Source organism: Dipodomys spectabilis, unplaced genomic scaffold, assembly GCF_019054845.1.
Source record: "Dipodomys spectabilis isolate Male_0828 unplaced genomic scaffold, ASM1905484v1 ptg000365l, whole genome shotgun sequence".
In the NCBI taxonomy this organism is placed as follows: Eukaryota; Metazoa; Chordata; class Mammalia; order Rodentia; family Heteromyidae; genus Dipodomys; species Dipodomys spectabilis.
The window spans coordinates 15,041,770-15,067,640 of NW_024871042.1; the positions used below are offsets into that span (position 1 = coordinate 15,041,770).

General features: G+C 40.4%; 1 protein-coding gene across 1 annotated transcript in view; it reads left to right on the forward strand.

Moving 5' to 3' along the window:
• Positions 1 to 25,871, forward strand: part of Gadl1 (glutamate decarboxylase like 1) — a 222,900-nt gene that overhangs the window by 94,855 nt on the left and 102,174 nt on the right. The window contains exon 12 of the mRNA XM_042666508.1: positions 16,436 to 16,635. Within this exon, the coding sequence (XP_042522442.1) occupies positions 16,436 to 16,635 (200 nt within the window). The remainder of the gene's footprint in view (positions 1 to 16,435; positions 16,636 to 25,871) is intronic.

Below are 25,871 nucleotides of genomic sequence, written 5' to 3' on the forward strand. Positions count from 1 at the left end.
TCAGAACACTTATAGTTTATCAGGCAAAAGCTTCTTCTTTTGTTTGGACACTGTAATTTGCATATTCAGAACTGGACTGGGTCAGAACAAGCTAAGAAACCTCATCTCCTGTACAAACCTGCCAGAGAGCCTTTTTCCTTCTGTCTGCCTTCTCTCCCTCCTTCTCTTCTGCTGTTTTTGCTTTTAACCAAGAGTAACTTATGTTTGCATATAATGAGCTTTCAGTTTGAGATTCATAGTCCTTCCTGCCACATTATTTCAGCAAAGATCCATTACAAGTGACATAATACAATTTTAGAATAAGGCAGAAAATAAACCCAGATATAACCAGTTTCATCACACAATAATATTTTTGCTTCTTCTTGGGGTGATGACCGTTCAGTGAAAATCAGAATTGAGATGCCATCATGGGTCCAAATCACCAAATATTATTCTCTATGGAAATGTATGGGATATTTCTTGAACCAAAAAAGGAAACTAAATCATGGCAATTTTCCTTCCCCAATTCAAATATCTCTTTTGGAAGGCTATATAAGTGGGATTGAAAACTGGCCTTAACTAGGTGTGACAGACACCTCTAATCCTGGCTACTTGAGAGGCAGAGGCAGGAGAATAATGCGTTTGAATTTCTCCTTCTCCTAATCTTCTCTTTCTCCTCCTGCTCCTCCTTCTGCTCTTCCTCATCCTCCCCGGTCTCCTTTTCTACTCTTCCTCATCCTCCTCCCCTTTCTCTCTTTCTTTTCTTCCTCCTCCTTCTCCTCTTCTTCCTTCCCCTTTTCTCCTTTTCCCCTCACCCTCCTCCTCTTTTTCCTCCTCTTTCTCCTCCCCCCTCCTTCTCCTCCTCCTTGTTTACCTTCTCTTCCTCCTCCTCTGTCTTCCCTTTCCTCTTTCTTTGCAGTACCTAGGAATAAAACCAGGGCTTCAAACATCCTAAGCAAACATTGGTCCCTAAGCCACATCTTCAGCATCTGCCCACTTTTAATCAAAGAAAATGTTTCTACTTTCATGCAAATTGCTACACTCTTCTGATCCCTGAAATTGATTGTCTTACTGAATGGATCTCTTGTAGACCTAAAAATTATGGACCTTGGTTAAAATGGTCTGTCACCTGTTTTGTAAATAAAGTTTTATTGGAGCACAGCCATGCACAATCACTTCAGTATCCTGCACGGTTGCCTTCCTGTACAGTTGCAGAATTAATCATTGTGACAGAAATTGGAGTAAACACTGAAAAACTTACAGTATTTATTATGTGACTCTTCATAAAACTTGTTTGTCACCTTCCTCCTTTAAAACACCTGGAGGAGAAAGCTTTACTTTCCCTAATCTCTTGTGCTGTACTGTGAAGTGGGAGATTGTGGGATTAGATATGCTTCTCAGTGGGTAAACACATTGTGGACCTTGAACCCTGGTAAAACCTGTGCTCAGATTCTGCTTCTGTCTGTGACTGTCCTACATGTCTTTAAGCATTTACTTGATCTGTATGAATCTCAGCTTTTTTCCCTGTAAAATGCAGATTCCCTTCCTTCTTTGAGAAACAACTATAGCATTAAGCAAGATAGTTTTTAAATATGTGTAGTACAAGCTGGCACTGGTGGTTCCTGCCTATAATCCTAACTGCTTAGGAGGCTGAGATTTGAAGACTGTGATTCAAAGCCAGTGTCAACAGACAAGTACAAGAGACTTTTTAATCTCTTATTAACCAGAAAAAAAGCTACAAATGGAACTGTGGCTTAAGTAGTAGCTTGCCAGCTTTAAGCCATGTGAGCACATGAGACCCTGAGTTCAAGCCTCAGTTCCAGCTCTCCCCCTCTCTCCCCCTCTCTCTCCCTCACTCTCTCTCTCTCTCTCCCTCCCTCCCTCTCTCTCTCCCTCCCTCTCTCTCTCTCTCCCTCCCAGCTTCACACACACACACACACACACACACACACACACTCTGTAGTGCATTGCCAGGCATATAGGAGGCACTCAATGAATGGAATATCTTTATTTTGGTTTATCCAACTTTGTGGTAAACCATATGTGAACGCACAGTTTTTTTCTTTGAGCAAATATCCATTGTTAGGTTAGCTAATTCTTGATCATTTTAGCACATTTCTGCATTTTTCAAAGAGATGCATTTTGCTTTTGCTGGTTTATCTTGCTGTTTTTATTGTTTATGTTATTATCTTTAAATAGTTGTATGAAGGGTTTTTATTTCAATATGTGGGTTTATAAGTACAATGCATCATGGGTCTTTGAAAGAGAAATTGATTTTTTTGTGGGCTACATCTTTGGTTTTATCAATTGCTTCTTGATGCCGTTTAAATTCATATTTAAGGCTAGTTTTTATTGTTCTTTTTAAAATTTAATTTAATTTTGCTGTAAAGATGTTTTACAGAGGGGTTGCAGTTACATAAGGTAATGAGTACATTTCTTGTTGAATGTTGTTACCACCCATTTTCCTCCCACTTTCCCTCCGCCCCATCTCCCCTCCCAAAAGTTGTCAAGTTCATTTCCAACTAGTGTCCTGTGAGTATCATTGTTGCACTAGTTCACCTTTTGTCCTTGTTTCATCATTTTGTCATTCTCCTTCCAGTCCCCAAATCAGACAAATGTATATACAAGACGCAGGGTACCCAAATAAAAAACAGTGACCACAAGGGATAAATCAAAGGGAAAAAAAGAAAAAGGAAGAACTTCATACAGTACATTAAAAACAACAACATCATCAACAACAAAAAACCCTCTTGTTTTCATATCTTGGAGTGCACTTTGATTGGCATCATTTTATACGGTCATATGAACATAGCTATTGAGCTATTCCGCTCATCTGCTAGGACTATCCTAAACATGTTCAAGTCTTTCCATTTCCATACAAATGGGGCAGTGTCATTTTTTTTCTGATGGAAGCATAGAATTCCATTTTTTTATTTATTCATTTACTGAGGGGCATCTGGGCTGATTTTATATCTTAGCTATGGTAAATAATGCTGCAATGAACATAGTTGTGCTGGTAGCGTATGTGTGGCCTTGTCTCTGGTCATTTGGGTAAATGCTCAGGAGGATTGCTGAATCATAGGGGAGTTTTATTTAGTCTTTTGAGGAACCACCATACTGCTTTCCAGAGTGGTTGAATCAGTTTGCATTCCTGCAGCAGTGTAGTAGCATTCCTTAAGGCTAGTTTTACATGAGATTTTTCTTGGTTGTGTTAATATGAACAATTCCCAATGAGTATTTAATGGGATTTATACAAAGAAGAGCAGAGAAGTTGTATTTCAGAAATTGGCATCCTACCTTGCACTTTTCTCTTCCATAAAATCAATCACCAACCTCTACCCCAGGCCTCAGGCCAGACCTCCTGAGGATGCTCAAATTCCAGGAAGTATAAGCCAGAGGTCATTCTTCTGAACATGTACAATTTCTTTTGAGGAGGAACTGTGCACTCATTAACAACATCAGAATAAGCCAGAGACAGATGGCTTTTATCAAATTCTGTGCTCCTGGTGTGGGACTGCTTTCTAGCCTCAGTCTAAAGCACTGTTCTTTGTCAATTTTGTCCAATTTAAAAGAGAGCATTTCCATACGTGTCTTCCCACCTCTTTGAGAGATTTAGTTAATACATTTGGCTGAAGAGATGTGACTTGGGTTAATATTTCTTTTCTAGGCATTCACCTAAAACTCATACCAGAAATAACATTGCCAGGAGGTAGGCTACAGGAAGGTATCATTATGCTCAGTACAGATGAATGAAGTCCAGACTCTGGTGGCTCACGCCTACAGTACTGGCTACTCAAGAGGCTGAGATCTGATAAAACTGCAGTTCCAAGACATTCAGGGCAGGAAAGTCTGTGAGAATATTGTCTCCAATTAACAAGCAAAAAGCCAGACATGGAGTTGTAGCTCAAGTGGTAGAACATCAGTCTTGAGTGAAAAGCTAAGGGAGATTACCCAGACCCTGAGTTCAAGCCCCAATACTGACACGTGTGTGTGTGTGTGTGTGTGTGTGTGTGTGTGTGTGTGTGTGTGTGTGTGCGCGCGTGCATGCATGGACACACACACACACACACACACACAAATATATAGATGAATGATGAAGTAATGGACTGTAATTGATCATTATAGCAAATATCCAGGATTGAAGGCAGCAAGCATCTACTGGATGCTTTTGCTATGTGTGGGTACCCAGTGTGCCCAGAAATTGGCATAATCCTCATTCCCCTGCCATCCAATGTGAATTTTGTGTGCAAACATCCCTGAAGAGCTCATTCGTCCATCATTTTTCCTCTTGACTTTGCTTTCATCTCTTCTCCTGATCGCCTTCTTCTTCCCCCATTTCCCCTACCTTCTTTTTATTTCTTTCCTCCTCTTTTTCTTTTCTCTCCTAATCCTAATCCTACCATATTGGAAGCTGCCTTAAGATTCTTAAAAAAAATAGGGTGTAAGCTAATACAGATTTAGAGTAATTATAGGAAGAGAGTTAGAAGAAATGCAAGAAGAGCAAAGATCACAATTTTTCTCACCGGAATTAAATGAGAAAGTTCTCTCAGATCTGGGTGGACATGTTTAGCTTCTAAGTACATAACTTTTCTTGATCACAAAAGCAGAGCCAATCAAATAGTTGAACAGATTAAGGGTCTTCATTTTATTTGCCCATTGCCTGAATGCCATAACCCATTGTATACTTCATTAAGATTCCAGCGTGCTAACTACTCAGAAGGTTGAGAACTAAGGAATGCAGTTTGAAGCCAGTCTGGGCAGATAAGTCTATGAGACATAGTCTCTAGTTAACTAGCAAAAAAAAAAAAAAATTAAAGTCAAGTGGTAGAGTGCCAGCCTTGAACAACAACAACAACAAAAGCCAAGCTAGAATGTGAAGCTCTGAGTTAAGCCCCAAGTCCTGTTGTAAGGTGAAAACACAGAGAAGCCACATTTTGAAAGAGCAAATCTTGGAGTCTTTATTGGAGCACAAGCAGTTTGTAAGCAATCAATTGTTACAAAGGCCCACAGCCTACAAATATGCTTAACACAGGAAACAGGGCAGAGAGGAAAGAAAGAACAAAAACAATACCAACAAACCAATTCAGTACTGATGCAGAGCTGAATCGGGATGCCATGAAACCAGGTTAGCTCCAATGGAGAGCTGAATTGGGATGTCATGTTGACCAGAGACAAACCAAGAGCCAGCTACATGTGGCCTGGCTTAATGATACTTGAGCTGGTCTGGGCCAGGGCAGGGGCAGGGATACAGGAAATTCCTAGTCCTAGGCACCAGACTGACAGATTTAATGACCTGTCAGTCAGATGTCCACCCCTGCCTCCAGGAATTTAGTCATATACATCACCTGGGAGTAAGACTTCCCTTCCTATAGGAATTCAAGCACAGCCAGCCATCACCTGGGAGGTGGGACTTCTCCTTCCCCACCATGAAGACAAGCTGCCAGACCCTCCACTACACCATATAGCCAATATGGCGCTGGCCAGAGCTGGTCTCCTTACTTCAGTACCAGCATAAAATAAAATAAATTAGTAGGACTCTAGCATGATTTATATTTTCTTTATATTTGGGTATGTAGAAAGAGCTATTTTTTCATTGGTATGCTTTCACAAAGAAGATTCAGATAATGGATACTAATTGCACAAAAAGAAACCAGATAATTACCATACTTTTACATTCTCCTAAAAGCACTTCAGCTGTCTCTAGATTCAACGGGGCCAGTAATGCATTGTTGCCTTAAACCGCTGCATCCGGAGTTTTCAATGTAAGGTCAAGCCTTAGGAGGAGAGCAGTTGCATATTAGCAACATGTGAAGAATTTGAAGAAATAACGTTGCACTTACTCCACACCATAAAAATCTGAACTTTTGCCTAGAATAAAACCCTTGCTTACATTATTCTTGGTTAAAAAAAAAATAGATGGGTCTCGTGCTACCTAAGGTTAAGATGCACTGTACTAATTGGTCATGAGTTATAGAGCCAATTAGAAGTCACACCAGCCTCTTGTGTTTTCTTTTGTTTTAAATTTGTTTTGGTAGTTGCATCATAATGAATGGAAAAATGGATTTTTAAAAAAGGAGTGTGTGCCTTCCATGTGAGAGTAGAATACCATGAGATTTGCTTCAGTTCACATATATTATATACAGTGTCAGTTTTTAAAAATAATCTTTTACTGTGGGTTGTATTCAAAGTTTGAAAAATACGAGTTTAGATTATCTTTAACAGACAAGGTGTGTTGATAGTTGTCCAAGGAAAATCAGAACAATCTCCATCTGTCCTTAGAGAGAAGCCTGATTGTAAAGCAGAAGAATTGCTCAGTGATCTCTGCACTATCAAATGTGTCTTGTCTATTTATAGAAGCACTTGCACATTCTCTAAGAAACTGGGTCCAACTTTCCTATCTCCTGAAGGCAGGAGCATGGTTTAAAATTATTAAGTTGCATTTCTTAAAAATAGTTTTTTTTTAGCTAAGGCTCTTCATTTTCAAATCAGCTCAGCCTTACCTTAGTTTGGGGGTTTTAGGGAGATTTATGCTTCAGGGAAAAATATATAAGAACTCAGCTCATGCATAACTCTACCAGTTAGTTCTCTGTAAATCTCTCTCTGTGCTGCAGGCTTAGAACTTAACAAACTTTCTGGAATCTTCCAGGAGGCATTCTGGAAGAAGTAAGGCTTTGTTGTTCACATTAAATGTGCAAATATTCCAAGATACTCTTGTTTTCACAGACAGTAGCTAACTAATTCAGTTCCTGTGATCTCTTTAGCCTTTCGTACACAAATTCCTATTGTAAAATGCTTCCCCAGACCTGCCCCTGGGTGCTATGCCCCATCTCCTCCTCCTTCTTCTCTCCTGTACTTTCATTTTTGGATAGAGACACAGGTGCTTGAAGGCTGCTCTCTCCTTGGGGAGTGGAGCACCTGACCGGAAGTAACTTGGGAGAAAAATGGAGAAGGCAAATGAGTCAGAGGAATCTGGGTCAGGAGGGAACTAGAACCCTTTGGCAGAGGATGGCCGGAAGGAACTTAGGAGTCCAGCCCACTGTGCCAGCAGTGGATGGAGTGGTCCTAGGTGTCTTTCTGCCCGGAGCTGTGGCACAGAGCTGAAGATCTATTTCATCACTGAAAGCCATGTGTGCAGGATGAAGGTGATGATTTTAAAACGACATCCACTGCATTCAAGAGAGACTTAATTGAACTCTGCACAGCAGTGCAAAAGAATACCAGTCTTAATGACATACGCAATTATGTACTCTGTAAAACCTTTCTTCTATAATATCCTGAATGAAAATGTTTCTTCAATGAATGTACTTTCCTTGTTTCGTTACAGTAGTAGTATTCTAAGCTAATAGGGCAGGAAATTCCACAAGACTTTTATCTCCAATTAAGCAACAAAGAGCCAGAAGTGCAGGTGTGACTCAAGTGGTAGAGTGGCAGTCTTGAGCAAAAAAGCCAAGCAAGAACATGGTGCCCTGACTTAAATCCTCACTACTAGCACTAAAAACCAAACCAAACCAAGCCAAACAAAACAAAAAGAAAACACCTTGTCCATTAAGTAAAAGAGAAGAGAAAATCACATGTTGTTGGGATCTAGCCCACAATACCCTTTCTGGAAACAACTCAAATTAGATAGACTGGGAAACATTTTCAGAAGATGGACAGTATGGAGGAAATATTTTGCAAGAATGGAAGCTGACATGAAGAATGAAAGGTATATTCAATGAGTAGGTCAATACATGCCTCCAGAAATTAGCAAGGCAAACTGTTCTTAAGAAATTTAAGCATAAACACCCCCAATACCAGCAAACTTTTATGGTCAACAACTTCTAGAAAATATAAGCAGCAAGCGGCTGAAGCTTAGCAGGAATTGGATGATTAATTGATTGCATAAGCAGAGGATATCTGTGTGTGATTCAAAGGGGTGGACAGGAGGGATGAGTGAATTGATCAGAAACAGTTCACCCAGAGCTTAATGTCAGGATGTGAATCTCTGCAGACACTCACCTCACTGTGAAGCAGTCAGGGAAGTTGGGTATGTCTGGAAACTGCCTCTCCTATGGCAGAGGAGGAGGCAAGTAAGAACTTGGGTTTAGTGGCAAGTTCAAAGAAAAATGGTGGCTATTTCAATAATAAATAAATAATGATTTTACCCCAAGCTGGTTGCAGTGCTAGATGATTTTAATTTTTACTGTAACAGAAAATAGAAAAGGACAGAAAGTGAATTAAATGCAAAACAGATACACCAAAGAAATGCCAGAGCACGAATGAAAGGTATCTACCCAAAGAAGTCACAAATAAGAAGATACTTGCTTTGGAATATAGCAGGTGAACATTCATGGAGCAAAATGCAGCAGTAGCATGCTCAGAGGCTCAGAAGATGAGGCCTGGGTTAGATAAAGTTGAAGGCAGATTCATAATAACTGGTAAACAGATTGAGATAAGTCTCAGGGACTTTCCTGCTTCTCCTGACTCTGAACTGTAATCCTCAGATTTTAGCCTCTTCAGTAGCTAGGATTACAGGTGAGAACCATTGTTACCCAGCTGGCAAACAAATCTTGCAACGTCATTGAGCTTGAGAACACCCTCCAGCATCACTGAATAGCTGTGTGACACTAGGAAAAGATGTTTTACAGGAGAGACAGAAAACTGAGCACTAGATAATTTCAATGATGATATCATTGCAAATGATCCTTATCATCACCTTTCATTCCTATTATGGATCTTGTAAGATACTGCTTGTTCTACCCGTGTTTAATGCCGGAATCAGAAACATTCCTGACACAGAAGGAAAACCAGACAAGTAAATGTAGTGGTATAAATGCCTTTAGAGATGCAAAGACAAAGGGGTGATTGCCCCTGCTTTCCTACTGCATTCTTTAGGGTCTATTTAGACTGGATGGCCAAAGATTCCTAAAGGGAGGGGCTGATACAAGTGAAATACTGTAGGCTTTCGACATATCCAGGAAAATAGGTATCTCACAGTGACATATCCTTTCTGTTCAAAATACACCCCTTTTGTTTATTGATTTGTTATTTTTGGCTCCCACACATATTCCCCCTTCTCCTTCCCTATCATCATTCCTTTCTTTCCTGGATTGTTGTGATTTCACATTCACATGATGCCTTTGAGTGTGTGTGTGTGTGTGTGTGTGTGTGTGTGTGTGTGTGTGTGTGTGTGTGTGTGTCTGGTGCTGTAGCTTAAACTCAGGGCCCGGTGTTGCTGTCCCTTAGCTATTTCACTCAAGGTTAGTGCTCAACCACTTGAGCCACAGCTTCACTTCCAGCTCTTTAGTGGTTAATTGGAGAATCAGAGTCTCACAGAATTTCCTATCTGGGCTGGCTTTGAACCCCATCCTCAGATCTCAGCCTCCTAAGTGAAGTAGGGAAGTCAGGTCTGGCCAGTGCGTATTGGCCACATGCTGCATTGTAAGGTCTGACATCTTGTCTTCATGTTGGGGGAAGGTGATCTCCCCCTCCCAGGTGATGAGCATGCCTGAACCCCTGGTTGCAGGGACAGGCACTGAGCTAATAGGTTACTGAACTTGTCAGATCAGTACCTGAGACTAGGAATTTCCCTGTCCCCTGGCCAGGTCCTTTTTAGGCACAGAACAGGATAGGCACCATTACGCCATGCCATAAGTCTCCATGTTCACGTCCTGTGTCTGGTCTCCTGGCTCATCTCTGGTCATCATGGTGTCCCAATTGAGAGCTGAATTGATTTGTTGTTGTGTTTTTGTTCTTTCTTTTATCTCTGGCCTGTTTCTTAGCAGTGTTAAATAAATTTGTGGGCTACAGGCCTTTGTTACAATTGGCTGCCTGCAGACTGCTACCTATGTAATAAAGACTCCAAGATTTGACCTCTTAAAGTGTGGCTTCTCTGAATTCTCTGATAATTTACCTTACAACATGAGTTGCTAGAATTTCAGGCATGAGCCACTGGAGCTCAGCTTCACTAATGCCTTTTTGTGTCTCCAATACATACCCATCGAGACTTGGAAATAACCACAGCCTTTAAGAAGAGTACCAAGAATGAGAGCTTAGCAGGTGCCAGTGGCTCATGCCTGAACCAGATAGATGTGGGAGGTAGGCACTGGGCCAGAGACCGAAGAGTATTTCCAATTGACACTAGATCATTAGATTTTCATGAAATTCAGGTATGCTATATATACAAAGCATCCTTGTCTCCATTCGGTGGATGAGAAAAATAGAGCCTAGGATGTTAAGTGACTTGCTTTGGGCTCTGATACCACGTAGGTAGATCAAAAGCGGAATTCATGGCTGTGAATTCTCACATTATGCTGACAGAATAACGAAGTTTAATATGGAATATCTGCATGAGCCTGTGAAGATTTTATAACAAATTATTCCTATCACAGCATTTAAGATTCCTGGTGCCGTAGCTACTCTTTCCCTTTCCAGTCCCTTCTCTCTAGAGTAACCTAACTCATTAATTAACTCAGGTCATTCTGAATGAATTCCACCCCCTTTTCTACCCAGCTGTTCCTGCCTCTTAGCTAGCTGCTGACATATTTCTTCTGTAAAGGCCTGTGATGGCTCTAAGGGATGGACAGGTGGCACTCCTTTGTGCTCTGGACACCTTGCTTGTTCTCCTGTCCCAGTACTGTACTAGTACTGCCTGGTTTTGTTTTTCTATCCTTGTTTCCATCTGAAACATGTGTGTGTGTGTGTGTGTGTGTGTGTGTGTGTGTGTGCATGCATGCATGTGCACATGTGTCTGCTGGTACTGGGTACCCTTCTTTAGCTTTTTCAGTCAAAGCTGGTACTTGACTTGGTGCTTGAGCAACATACCTGTTTCTGACTTTGGTTGGTTAACTGGAGATAAGAATCTCACAGACTGTCCTGCCTGGGCTGGATTCAAACATCTCATTCTTAATGATAGTGACTTGCAGATTTCCCGTTATACCACCAATCCCTGGCAAATATTAATGCTCAAAAAGATGTTTGCTAAGTAAATAAATAAAACCAATATCAAGTAGCAGAATTACTTTCAAAGTTCATTTTACATTCTAGGTTATAGTCACTAGGTCTTTCCTCTGTGGTAGCCTTACATGTGGTTTTATAATTCAAGCAACAAATATCAGTTGAGGTACTCAGCACATTCTGGAGATTTTACACCAAGGCTCCTGACATCATAGTGCTTGTTACAAACTAGGATACATAATTTAGCATAAATTTATTACTACAAAGATGTTTAATATGCTCATTTGCCAAGTGCTTTAGCATTATTTTACATGCAATTAATGGAGTCTTGGGAGAGAATGATAGAAAAAGGTTTTTGGTGGCTATGGTTTGATAAACTGGAAATACAATTGCAAAGAGGAAGATAAAAGAAAGGTTTATAAAACATAGAGAATTTTGATTTAGAAAAGTGCACATGGTCATTGGCTGCTGGGAAAGAGGCTTCTGAAGTGGATGTGGCCCATGGGAGTCAAAAGTGAGTTGGCTGTCACACTTATAATCCTCTGCATTCAGGAGACTGAGATCTAAGAATCAAGACTTGAAGCCGGCTCCAATAGGAAAGAAGTCTGTGAGACCTTAATCTCCAATTAACCACCAAAAAGCCAGAAGTAGATCTATGGCTCAACTGGTAGAGCACTAGCTTGGAGACAAAAAAGCTGAGGGACAGTGTCCAGGCCCTGAGGTCAAGCCTTAATACACACACACACACACACACACACAAACACACACACAGAGTGACTTGGTTAATGTGGACAAGAATAGGCAACTAACTTTTAGTGGTATCTTTAAATATTACCGGAGTTCCCAGTATGTTTTTACATGCATATGGAAACATTGTAGAATAGTACACTGTGGTGTATAAAAGTTCAAGCAGGCTTGGCTTGAAAGTCAGCCCCAATGCCTAGTAAAATGACCTTGGATAATTAACTGAACCTTGCTCTGTTGAAAAACATGTACAACAGACTTGGCAAAAGCAATAGAACTTTGCTCACTGGATTATTGTGAGCTCATAACATATACAATGCCTGCCCAATAGTATGAGTTCAATAAAAATTACCCACCATTGTTACGATGATGCTTATGTGCTAGGTTATATTATGAATAGAGAGAGAAAGTGAAAATGGTGGTACTGTGCTCAGGTCCCGTACTGTTATTAGATAACTTCTCTTGATTGTAAAAACCTGTTTTCTGCCAGCATCAGACAAAGGAGCCGGGCTCCTACATGTTACATTCCTCACACATGCTTGATACTTAACTTCCTGCTAAGGTTTGGCCATAAAAGGTTCAGATAGGAGACTGAATTAGGTTCTTTTTTTTTTTTTTGGGTCTGGTGGTGGGACCTGAACTTTGGGCCTGGGCTCTGTCCCTCAGCCCTTCAGCTCAAGGCTAGTGCTTTACCACTTGAGCCACAGAGCCACTTTCGGCTTTTTTCTTTTTGCTTATGTGGTGCTGAGGAATCGAACCCAGGGCCTCAGGCATGCAAGGCAAGCGCTTTACCACTGAGCTACCTTCCCAGCCCCATGAATTAGGTTCTTGAATTATGTTGTAATGTTATTGAAATGTTAATTTTATTGAAGTCATGGAGACAGTATTATTGTACTTAAGTTCCTAGGAATTAAGGACTTTTAAAATGTTGCCTTAAGAAGAAAGAGAAGTGTAGGTGTGGCTCAAGTGCTATAGTGCCAGTCTTGAGGGGAAAAACAAAACCAAAACCAAAAACAAAACAGGAGGCTTTGAATTTTAAGTCCCAGTTCTTGGATGGGGTGGGGGGGAGGGAAGAAGAGAAGGGGAGGAAGGTAGATCAAGAAGCTGAGTGTCTGCTTACATAATATTGAAGAGAATCAGAGCTAGATGGTTAAATGGATAGAACAAAGTTCGTCCAGGGACCATTGAAACACAGATTTCTGCAGAGACCGGGCTCAGTTGTGGACCTGGACCAATGAAGATTTGTAGCCAAAGAACAGAACAGAGATCAGTGAAGAAAACATAGCAATCAATGAGCGGTACAGGATAAGCAGACTCAACAAGATTCTTGCAGAATGCAGGCTAGTGTAAATCAGATACTAAGAGAGAAGGATGAAGAATCTGGTCCAATGTCAAGGGTGATCACATATCAGGGTGGAAGTTCTCTTCAGATTGATTTGACATAATTCTAATTACAGCAGGAATGCAGGCTGATGAGGATGGGGGCAAAGGAGGGTGCTAGAGGGCTTAGGTTAGCAGCATCACTAGCAGAAATGGACTCTCCTCCATCTCTGTCTGTGTCTAGCAGACTCTGTCCAATCTCATGGGGCCCCTGTGAGGAAGCCCCATTCCTAGGCTTCCTGCAGCTATTTGCTTAGGGACTGAGGCCCACACAGAAGACAAAAGAACAGGAGGAAATGATACATTCCTGATGAGGAATATCATTTACTCCTGATTCAACTGTGCCTGGAGAAAATGTATGATTAGACTTTTACGTATACGAACCAAAACTCTTTCTCTTTGCTTCAGAATCTTTTTACTCAAAAAGTCCTCATGTGCTAATTCCCCAGAACAGTGTGAGTTCCTATCACACCACAAAGCACTTCTTATTCTCACTGGACGCTTGCCATTGGAATTTATTTAACTGGTGTTGATTGTCCTGCTTAGGTGTGAAGATGAGCAAATGGTCTTTCTCTTTCGTAGCACAATAAGTAATTAAATTTTTTTGAACATGTTAACTTTTACTATGCTTATTTCAAACTGCAGCTTTCTCCAGAGACCTGTACCTCTTCTCTTGGCTGATGTGTCTCTTCAAAACTAAAGGCCATTTCATCCATTTTAATACGAGGATAGAAACTAAAATGCAAAGCAGGGACTTAGAGGGGAAAGTTTTCATTTATTTTCGATAAAGTAAATCCCAAGCCTCCAGTTGTTCTTTATGAAACCTTCCCAAAGCAGGCAGATTTTTCAGTGCAGTAAAATTAACTGTGTCACGACTACAGGATAGTCCTCAACTCCTGCTCCTCTGTGTTTTCTTGGCTTTCTGCTTCTCCAGCAACCTATGGTGATACAATTTGCCTTCTGTTAATGGACAGATGGGACCCCATCCAGCTTGGTCACTAACATTCAGCCACTGATGCCCAAACCCAAAGATCACTTGCTTTGAAAGCTATTTTAAAACTTTCAGGGTTGATAAAAGTCACTTTATAACTTTATGTGTACCTGTGTTATGAATGTATGTGTGTGCTTGTGTGTGTGTGTTGTCTTTAAACTACGTACAGTGGCTTTGTAATGTTATATGGTGAAACTGTAGTTTCTATGGAAACAATAATCACATTTTCTGACCATTGAGATAGGGAGATACGGTGGTGGGAGCTAAGAGATTGCTGCTACAGCTGAGGTAAAATATGAGTGAGGAGCATTTTCCAGATTAGTATTCAGGTCCAAGTGATGGACCTGTGAACTATGAGCAGAAGGACCCCTATCAGTACCAAACTCAAGGCTTCCTTTGATTAGTGTTTTACAGGAATCTCGTACTCTGTATGTGTGTGTGTGTGTGTGTGTGTTGGTATTTTGGGCTTTTTAGAGATGAGTTTCATGGACTTTCCTGCCTGGGCTGGCTGGAAATTGTGATCCTCAGCTTCCTGAGTAGCTAGAATTACCCAATTGTATGTTATGTATAATGTTTTACATTGTATAAAATCATGGGTTTATTATTTTTTTGTTTTGGTGATAGAACATATTTAGACACACATTAGAGTCCACACAGATGATATTGTGATTCAAGTAGAAACTGCCTTTCACTTGGAGCGTGATATGCTCCTCCTCCTGCTCCTCCTCCTCTATCTTCTTCTCATATAGAATATTTAATCCATTGTCTATGGAGAAGGGAGCAGTTTCTAGAATCCCTGTGTCTACTGGGGTGTTCTTTGTAGCTTCTGTACAAATCTGACAGGGATTCTTTTTGGTTTCGATGATAGGTTTTAGTTTTAGTTTTGTTGTTGTTGTTTGTTTTTGTGCTGGAACTGGAGCCTGAACTTTGAGCCTTAGTACTGTCCTTAGCTGTTTCACTCAAAGCTGGTGCTCTACCACTGAGCCACAGCTCCACTCCCAGCATTTTTCTGTTTAATTGGAGATAAGAATCTTATAGATTTTTCTGCCCAGACTGGTTTGAACCTTGAACTTCAGATCGCAGCCTCCTGAGTAGGTAGGACTGAGCCGCCGGCTCAAATCTGACAGGTAGCACATGTAAAGGGAATGTGGGAGAAATGTGGCTTTGTAGGGTGACATCATTGTTCAGATTGATTAGTGAGGGAAGACTGTGCCCAGCACATGGGCAAGCAGCATGCATGCAGGGATAGATAGAACCTATAATACCTGACTTCAAGAACCAGCAACTAGGTGAGCAAATGCAGCCATGTATGGCCCATTTGGAATGGGAAAATGAGGAAGGGGAGAGGGGAGAAAATGGTGTGGTGGGACCCACTGGAAAATAGACCTAGATTTTATCTTATTGAACTTCAAAAGTCAAATAGCTATGGCTCATACCTATAATTCTGGCTACTTAGGAAACTGAAGTCTTAGAATTTGGATTTGAAATCAGGATAGAAAAGTCCATTGAGACTCTTATCCCCACTTAACCATGAAAAAGCCAGAAGTGTAGCTGCAGCTCAAGTGATAGAATGTCAGCTTGGACAAAGAAGCCAAGCAAGATCTGAAGGCTAAGAGTTCAAGCCCTGGCACGCACGCGTGCACACATACACACACACACTTTACACACACACACACACACACACACACACACATATATATATATAGAGAGAGAGATGTATATGTATATGAACATATATGATGTAGCAAATAGTGTAAGATAATAGAAACAAGCCAGTGGTTGCTGCTTCGTGATTACGAAGACTCCTTGGGTTACATCTAATTTTTCCACAGTTGAGCTCTTCCCTCTGGGTTTTTCTCTGGGTATTGTCACATCTGGTCTTACATTGTGGAATGGCTTAAGAAAAGGGCATTTAGAAGCCTGGATTGTCTGTGCCTATGAAATTGTATCAAATATGCACAATATGTCAAGGTTTCTCTCTGTGTCTCTCTGTCTGTCTCTCTGTCTGTCTGTCTCTCTCTCTGTCTCTCTGTCTCTGTCTCTGTCTCTCTGTCTCTGTCTCTGTCTCTCTTCTCTCTCTCTCTCCTAGCAGAACCTTGGGTGATTTACAGACAGATTTAGTTCTCCTAAGAAACTGGCCTGCCTGGATCTCACAAAGACATTGTCATTTCTGCTTCTCTTTATTGGCTGTGAAATTGTGAAGTTGGGTTCTACCACTATCAAGTCTTAGGTTTTGTTTTAAACATACTGAGCAATCTGTGCCTGACAGAAAACCATCATAAAGCAGTCAAGTGAAATGTGCTTTTCCATAAATAATGATTGTCATACAAGTTTCGTTCCTGTGTTTTAAGCATCAAGTATATCTTAGACATGAATGATTGTAAAATCTTTCTTTCTCTTTCAAAGGGTCTCCTTAAGAAGTGCTACTCTGCTGAAGCATCCTACCTATTCCAACAGGATAAGTTCTACGATGTAAGCTATGACACGGGGGATAAATCCATCCAATGCAGCAGGAAACCTGATGCATTCAAGTTCTGGATGACCTGGAAAGCAGTGGGCACTTTAGGCCTTGAAGAGAGGGTGAATCGAGCCCTTGCTTTATCTAGGTACTTTCATGATGTGTGTGTGTGTGTGTGTGTGTGTCTGTGTGTCTGTGTCTGTGTCTGTGTCTGTGTGCACGTGTGCGCTAAACACCAAAGAAAAATATCATTGGTAAGTTTTGTTCATGCTTATTGTAATAAGTATTTTCATGTAATAAATGTCTTCTTAGCACCTACTATGTGTTACAAACTGTAAACAGAGCAGCCCTACCACCAGCTCTACAGATCCACTGAGGCACACAACAAGATCAGGTGAAGTATAGGTAACTCCCTTTGGATAAAAGGAATTTGTGCTGTTCCAGGAACATTCTGGAAGGCTTCCCAGTGTGTCATTAAGGGCCACTTTAGAGGCTTCTTGGAGGATAACACTCAACTGAGCCATAGTGAAAAGGAAGGAAGAGTGGTATGAGCAGAAGTAGCAGCAGGCCCTGGTGTCTGTGTCTAAGGGACTTAGGACTGGTGTCATTGTAAGGACTTGCAAGTATGGCTTGTGAGAACGTAGGCACACAGGAAAAGGCAAGATGGAAGTGTCATGTTTGGATGCTCTTTGCATCATTAGAAACAAAGCTTTTTTCTACCTTTCAAGGACATTAGGAAGGCTCTCAAGATGCTGGTGGCAGCCACCTGCTACCTGAACATGACTGAGTTATTACACTTAGATTGGTGGGTGCTAATGGACTGGACAATCAAATCTGGTCATGTGCTTTATTGAGCATGCACTGCTCATAGGGCTGAACCTCATGGTGTTAAAAAGGCTTTCAATGTTGAAAATCCTTAAAAACAGATTTTCTTCAAATCAAAGATTTTTTTATTTCTCTCAAAAGAATTGTAGGAGAATGGGCACCGGTGTCTTATACCAGTAATCCTAGCTACTCAGGAGGCTGAGATCTGAGGGTTGAGGCTCAAAGCCAGCTCATGCAGAAAAGTCAATGAAATTGTGGTCCCTGGTTAACCAGCAAGAAGCTAGATGTACAGTGTTGGCTCAAAAGAAAGAGTGCCTACCTAGAGTAAAAAAGCTACAGGAAAGCATCAAGGCCTTGAGTTCAAAACCCAAGAGGGCTCTCTCTCTCTCTCTCTCTGTCTCTCTTTCTCTGTCTCTCTTTGTCTCTGTCTCTTTTTGTCTCTGTCTCTGTCTGTCTGTCCGTCTGTCTGTCTGTCTCTCTGTCTCTCTCTCATGACTTGAAGGAATCTAGATTTTTGGCCTCTCTCCTAGAAGCTGAAGGAGCTACCAGCTGAACATGATGTTATTGAATCTATGGAGAACTACATTCCCTATTACCTCTGTGAGTGTGTGTGTGTGTGTGTGTGTGTGTGTGTGTGTGTGTGTGTGTGTGTGTGTGTGTGTATGTTTTAATCTGGCATATTTGGTATAGTAAAGTAATAGAAAAAAAGTCTAATGCAAACCTAGCTATCTTATTTACAAACTGTGTAACTTGAGCAAATTTCTTCACCTCTCTGCTCCTTAGTTTTGTCCCAATAAAACAGCAATAATTCAATAATTATAACTGTTTCAACTAGTTATGGTGGAAACTAAACTTGGAGCCCTGCCTGGCATGTGCTGCATTTCATATGAGTTGCTGTTGGTTACCTACTGGCCACCAGGAACCTCAGAGGATTAGATCTCTAGATTGTGTGGTCTCAACCCCTTCAATGGCTGTTTACTTGTCACTCACAAAATCCTAAGAATACACTTTTCATTTCCTCTTCCTATTCTAGGAGTGGAAGGGGTGTTGTGTGGAACAAACTGTCTGGATCCATGTCTCAGAACACCCACCATTTATTCCCTAGGCCTGTGTGACCTTCCACTCTGGTGGCAAGAGATGCAGTCTTCACTCTGTACTTCTTTCCACTCATTGTACCAGAAGACTGACTGGGGAGTGCTCTTGTGACAGCCATGGTAGAAGTCCAGGAAGTCCTACTTGTGATACCTAATTGTATTATCTCCGACATTTCATTGGCCCTAGCAAATCTTACGGCTAATCCCAATTGCCAGAATCAGGAAGCACCTTTTCTCTGCCTTTTGTCAGGTGAACTGTGACTGTATTGCCAAGGGCTTAGATGTGAGGACACTTAAAAGGATGGCTTCAGCACTTTCAGAGGCTTTTAAAAGTTAGAAATCTTGGTGTTATATCAGGGATGACAGAAACCTTTTTCCAGTTATTATAAACAAAGAAAATGAAACTTGTGTTACTTACAAGATAGTGTAGGGTTGGTTTTTGTAATGGCTTGATTAAAGGCTTTTTATATTGAATTTTATTGTCAACATGATATACACAGTGGTTACAGTTACATACATAAGACAGTGAGTGCATTTCTGGTCAAAGTTGTTACCCCTCCCTCATTTTTCTTCCACTTTCCCTTTCCCCAATCTCCCCCCACTCCAAGTTGTAAAGTTCATTTCTATTATATTATCTTGTTACACTGGTTCACCTTTTTCCTTTGTCTCACCATTTTGTTGTTCCCCTTCCCTCCCCTAATTCAGATAAACACATATATACCCAGAGCACCAAAATCAACAGGGAATAAGCCATAGGGGAAAAAAAAAACACAGAAGAAGAAAGAAATAGTACATGACTGACAACAACAAAGAAAAACCTCTTGTGTGCATGTCTTGAAGTTCATTTGGCTTAGCATCATCTTGTATGGCCATATGTACATAGCTATTGAGCTATGTTCTTCATCTGCTAGGACTATCCTAGACATATACTAATTATTAAAAATGAGGGAAACCATAGGAGCTATGATTCTTTGGGTCTGGCTTACTTCATTTAATTTGATTTTTTTCAAAGGTCAAAGGCTTAATAGATATCATCAGGCCTAAATCTCTGTCTTTCAGCCATGCTTTTTCTTGTTAGGTTCCTATTTTCATATGGGAGGGTGGTCATCAAGGAGACAGATCTGTATTCTTCGAGATTCAAGGTCAAAATGAGAGCATCTTCCTCTTTTTCCAACAATCCCAAGGAATGTTTAATTATTTGTGAAGAAGGGAAAGGTCTGTCTCTGAATCCATCACAGTTTCCAGAGAACATGAGGTCATACTGAGCCATGTGGTCTGGCTTGAGTCTGGGAGAGTGCCTCCCTCATCCTGTAGAGAATATGTAGAAGCTAGGAGAGAATGGGACTTTCTAGAAGGAAGTTGACATGCTTCTATTAGAAGCAGGACATAACTACCCAGCACTGAAAGAAAGAGACTATCTACCATAAATATTCATATTTGTCCATTAAATTAAAATAAAAATGCAGCATGCTCTCTTCCCTACTTTATATATTCTTGTGCTATTTAAATGTGTCAGAATAGTGCATTATTTTGCCTAAGCTGCTAAGGAATTCAATGACAGGTGTCTTGCAATAAGGTTAAGTATAAATATTTAATGATTATATTTATTATGAAGTTAACATTCATCTCAGAGTAGACTTTAGTTTATAGTCTAAGGATAATTTCTGACTTTTGGAAAGAAATATCACTGGAGGATAAATGTTAACATTTTAATCCAATCCAACAAACACTTATTGTTTGTAAATGTTTATCAAGTTGAATTGAATTGAATTAACATTTCAGTGAGCATCACTGCAGAATCTGTGACCTATATTTAAATATTTGAAAAAAAAACCTCCTCTTTTATGTGGTTACTCCTAATAGTTTATTTCCCCTAGTCTTCCCCATTTTTTAAAAATTTTTATTTTTATTTTTATTGTGAAAATACTGTACAGAGGGGTTACAATTACATGGGCAAGATAATGAGTACATTTCTTATCAAGCATTGTAGCCTCCTCCTTTGTTTCCCCTTCCCATCCCTTCCCATTCTCCCCCTACCCCCCCAATAATCCTCCCCCCCCACCAAAGTTGTAAAGTTAGTTTTAGATACAACGACTTGTACATCTCATTGTTGCAATGGATCCACCTGTATCCCTATTTAAATGATTTATTTTTTCCCTTCCCCATTTTTTTGATAACTGACAGTATATTTCTGGGCTTAGCAAAAGTCATCCTGTCCCCCAACCCCAATGCCAAGAAGTAGGAGAGTCTTTGCATACATGTCACTGGATTGAATATGAAATAAAAATCTTGGAGAAATTTTAGTAGGGTAAGGAATCATAGTTAATTAACAAGAGGGCTATATTTTCATGAGCATATTATTTATTTATTTATTTATTTAGTTAGTTAGTTAGTTATGTGCTGGTCCTGGAGCTTGAACTCAGAGCCTGGACACTATCCCTGAGCTTGTTTGCTCAAAACTATTGCTCTACTGCTTAAACCACAGCTCCACTTCCTGCTTTTTGCTGGTTCATTGGAGATGAGTCCCATGGATTTCCCTGCCCTGGCTCATTTTGAACTGTGATCCTCAGATCTCAGTCTCAAGTATGAACCATTGGTGCCAGGTCATTGGGCTTATTTACTTTTTTTGTTTGTTTGTTTGTTTGTTTGTTTTTATTGTGAAAATACCATACAGAGGGGTTACAATTACATGGGCAAGATAATGAGTACATTTCTTATCAGTCATTGTTGCCTCCTACTTTGTTTTCCCCTTCCCATCTCCCCCCTGCCAAAATTGTATAGTTCTAACTTGTACATCTCATTGTTGCAATGGGTCCACCTGTATCCTTATTTAAATGATTTGTTTTTTCCCTTCCCTTCTACATATTATACCAACATCAAAACTGATTAGTTTGTATTTCTCATTTTTAAGAAAGATAGAATATTATCTCAATTCCTGTCACTGCTGTCTTCACTGGGATCTAGCTAGTGGAATATTGATAAATTGGCTTTCCAAAGAAACAAAGAAAACTAAAAACTCTTCATTCATAGGGTCCACCAATTATGGTGATATAAATACTTCCATCGTGGCGGTTTGAAAGCTACAACAGTTGGGGTTTGTGAAATTGTTGAATATTTAGCAATGGGCTGTCATCTGCCAATTCAAGCTAGCCAGAGCACACAAGTGCGTGTGTGACATAATCAGCTCCAGGCTCTGACAATTAGAGTCAAAATGTTATTTGTCCTCAAGCTCCCTGACCTGCGGGAATTTGCTTCAGAGTTTGCCAAATCAAAATAACTCTCATCCATAACTGGAAATCTCTATTTGAAATAATTTGTCAGTCAAGGCATCATTATTTTACATTTACCAAGAATAATCTTCTTAAGCAGATGACAGATGTGTTTCAGTAAAGCAACACACAATGCCTCATGATACATTGGTGGTACACAGCTGTTCCTGGAGGCTGTTTTAGTTAAAGCATTTATTGCCGTGGGTCCTAGGTCAGGACTCTTTAAATAATAGAAAAGCGACAACTTCTCTCTGCATCTCAAAAAGAGTTATGCTAATTCCATAGAAACAGTGATCCCATGTTCCTGAATGTAAATGGAGCATCATTTTGAAATTGGTATGTTGATCTTAACATTTATAAACCAGATGTTTATAGACCAGTGATGGCAACTTTCATCAGAATGTTCTCCTCCTCCCCCCATAGTGGCATGCTGATTTTTTTTTCAGAAGAAAAAAAAGCCTCTGTGTGTGTGTGTGCGTGTGTGTTTGCGTGTGTGTGTGTGTGTGTGTGTGTGTGTGTGTGTGTGTGCGCGCGCGCGCGCTTACGCGCTTACGCGGGCGTGTGTATGTTTGGGGGAGGTGCTGGTATTGGGGCTTGAACTTAGAGTATTGCATGCTGACTTAGTTTTTTTTTTCATTCAAGACTGCCATTCTACCACTTGAGTCACACCTCTATTCTCAATTTTGGATGGTTAATTGAAAGCAAGAATTTCAACAATTTTTCTGCCCAGGTTGGCTTCCTGAGTAGCTAAGCTTACAGATGTGAGCCAATTGTGCCTGGAAAGAGATTTTTTTTTTTTTTTGGTACCAATGCTGGAGCTTCAACTCAGGGCCTGAGTTATGTCCCTGAGCTATTCTGCTCAAGGCTAGTGCTCTACCACTTTGAACCACAGCTTCACTTCCAGTTTTCTGGTGATTAAATGGATTATCTCCAATTAATTATCTCCAATGATCTCCAAAAATCTCATAGACTTTCCTGCCCAGGGTGGCTTTGAACTGTGATCCTCAGATCTCAGCCTTCTGAGTAGCTAGGATTATAGGCACCCAGCAAGAGCAGATATTTTTAGGAGAGTAATGATGCTGATTTTTATGGCTTGTCAGAAATCCAGCAGGAAGGGAAACCTTAGTCTCTAGAAGACCTCTAAGGATTTTCCTCATTTCCATTTGACCCCATCATTCCAATTGAAAAGAAAACATTTCCCTCAAGAAATATTAATGATTAAAATTTCCTCTGGTTGTTGAAAGCTAGTGACTTTGGCAGCCTAAAGCAACTTGTGCTTATGAAGCATTATTGAAACCTGGAAAGCCAAGGTTGTAAACCACATCTTCTGGCAAAAAGCAGGTGATTGATTGTGCCCTCTGACATGTGCCTGCAAATGTGTTTCCAACACCCACGCTTACCTATTACTAAGGACACTTTTTAGGCTTTTGTTGTGGAAGTCAGGTTCCAAGAGTGTGTGTGTGTGTGTGTGTGTGTGTGTGTGTGTGTGTGTGTGTGTGTGTCTATACATACATACAATGACCTCTGTCCCTTAGTTTTTTTGCTCAAGGCTGATGTTTTACCACTTGAGCTTATTTCTACTTCCTGCTTTTTACTGGTTGATTGGAGATAAGATTCTCAGTGGTTGTTCTGCCCAAGCTGGCTTCAAATTGTCATCCTTAGACCTCAGCCCCTGAGTAGCTAGACCTGAACCACTGGTGCCCAGCTAAAGGGTGTTTTGTTTTGTTTTGTTTTTAACGCAGATGTAGAATAGTCATACATACAAGTCTTTCAACAACAACCAGCTAAATTCCCATTTGGCTACTTCACTGGGTCTCCAGTGGATCACTAATCTATTCCCAAGGCATACAATCTCTCCAATCTCTCAGGTGGAATTTATTTCTTAACCTGCTTGCATGCTGAACAATTGGTTGCTGTATTTTGGAAAAGGTGAACCATTGCACACTGTGCTACCTAGTATTCCCCCACAGGGAGGAGAGGGATAGAGTCTGGAAAGGCGAATGTTTTCATTCCTTTCTTTCAGTCTGTAGTATGTAAGTATCACCACTGCAAGTAGGCTAAGAGCCTGTGAGTGTAGGCCATGAATTAAAGAAGCCATGAGCTACTCTGCTAGATGTAGGGCATATAGAAAGCAGATCAAAACCCTCTGGAGTTCTGAAAGGCTCTGTGCAACCATTAGAGCATATTGTAGCTGAGAAGATGAGACTGGGGGAGAAACTTGTTCCAGGGTGTTTCAGCAACCCTTAAGTTCCTGGTGAGTTGAGAAAAGATCTGAAAAGGCCATTTCCAGAAAGAAAATGGTATCTTGTAAAGACAAACATACAAACAAAAAAACAAATTAAGCCCAAGTAAATTTAAAGGGACTCATGTAACAACTGAAAGAACTGATAGTCTAACGCTGGGAACACATTTGTCAGTGCAAGAAAGGGAACTGTTTTGGAGCAAGACTATCATTAATGTTAATGATAATTATTGAGCCAAGTCAGAATATTAATACTCCAGGAGGATTGATGAAAATGCTTGCTCATGTGTTTTCTCCTCTCTTTCATGCCAAGCTTACTGGAAGAGACAGTGATGAATTTAATGAACTTATCCTTTTTTAGGCCCACTTACATGCATGCTTTTGATGGAAGTAGTTTTAGTTTCTACATTATGCCACACAATTGAATGCATTTCTTTTTAATTTTTTATTGGATTCTCCCATAATAATAATTTGAATATGCGTTTTAGGCTCTGTGCATACATTGTAAAAATGTTGTGAAGAATAAATCATCACTCTGAGTATAGACAGAGGTAATGGAAAACACTACTTTATTTTTGCACCAGTACTGGGCTTGAACCTAAACGCTGGGCACTGTCTCTTTGTATTTTTGCTCAAGGATAGTGTTCTGCCACTTGAACCATACCATATTTATGCATGTGTTTAAGAAGATACATTTCTCTATAGAAGTCCTACTATAACTAGTATTCCTGAACTTTGCCCTGTGAGATAAAGACTTCTAGATGATCACATGAGGTGATCTGTCAAAAAATGACTTCCTGGTCAAACAAGTTTGGGAAATGTTAACTACTATTACTTTCTCTTGGAGATGCTGAGTGCTCATATGGACACAAAAGGCTGAGAACATTGTAGAATAGAAACTTTGTTGTTGTTGTTGTTTAACTTTGTACCTAAACACTGCCCCTTAGCATTTTCACTCAAGGCTAGTGCTCTACCATTCAAACCAAACCTCTACTTCTGGCTTTTTGCTGCTTAATCAGATATACATGTCTCGTAGACTTTCCTGCTTGGGCTAACTTGGAACCATCATTTCTAGATCTGTCTCCTTAGTAGCTAGGATTATAGGCTTGGGTCATTGGCACCTCACCAGAACACAAACATTTAATTTAGTTTTCACCCAGAAGCAGACAATATTGACTGTTAATTCAACTACTCTCTCTTCTTCCTTGCCAACTGGAGCCTGGTTTCATTGACGTAGTAATATTTGAACTAGGAACATTGCTTTGCCCACAATTAGTTTAAGGTTGGGTATAAGACACAGTACAAAAGATATAGAATGAATTCTATGAAGACCGCTGGAGGAAATAGTCTTAGCTAAATCAAGAGAATTGTATGGAAGAAGAGAAATACTTTGCTCTTATCACTTTGTTCCTTCTGGTGACACCATTATGTGGTGTGAGAATGCTGTAAACATGAGGAGAGACTTCACTGAAATCCTGAGCACCCATCTAGACTGAGTGTCATTGTCCAACCATCCAAGCAAATCAGAAAAATGGCCAGGTGAAGTAAGTCAAGTATGCTTCTGATTACGGACCACAGAAATTAGCTTGTTATTCCTTGCTGTGCTCAAACTTAAAATTAACAGTAGAACCATGATTTATGGAAAACCTTCTTAGCACAGTATGCCAACAGGCATCATTTGGGAATTGGTGTTGGACTTTGGCTTTCTTTGTCAAAGTTGTAATTCTCACACCCCTTCCTCGTGCCTTTACCCTCAGTTCAGCTGCAGAATGACACTGGACCTTAGCGTTTCTGATGGTGACTGTGGGCTGAGCATAATCCCTGGTCTCTGTGGGTAGCAAAAGGAGAATTTTCATTTAAATAATGAAGCTCAGATTTAGGAGGCCTTTCCCTAGGAGCAACTGTAGGCAGTTTGTCAGAAGTATTTTAAATGGATTCTATAGGTAGTGAGTTT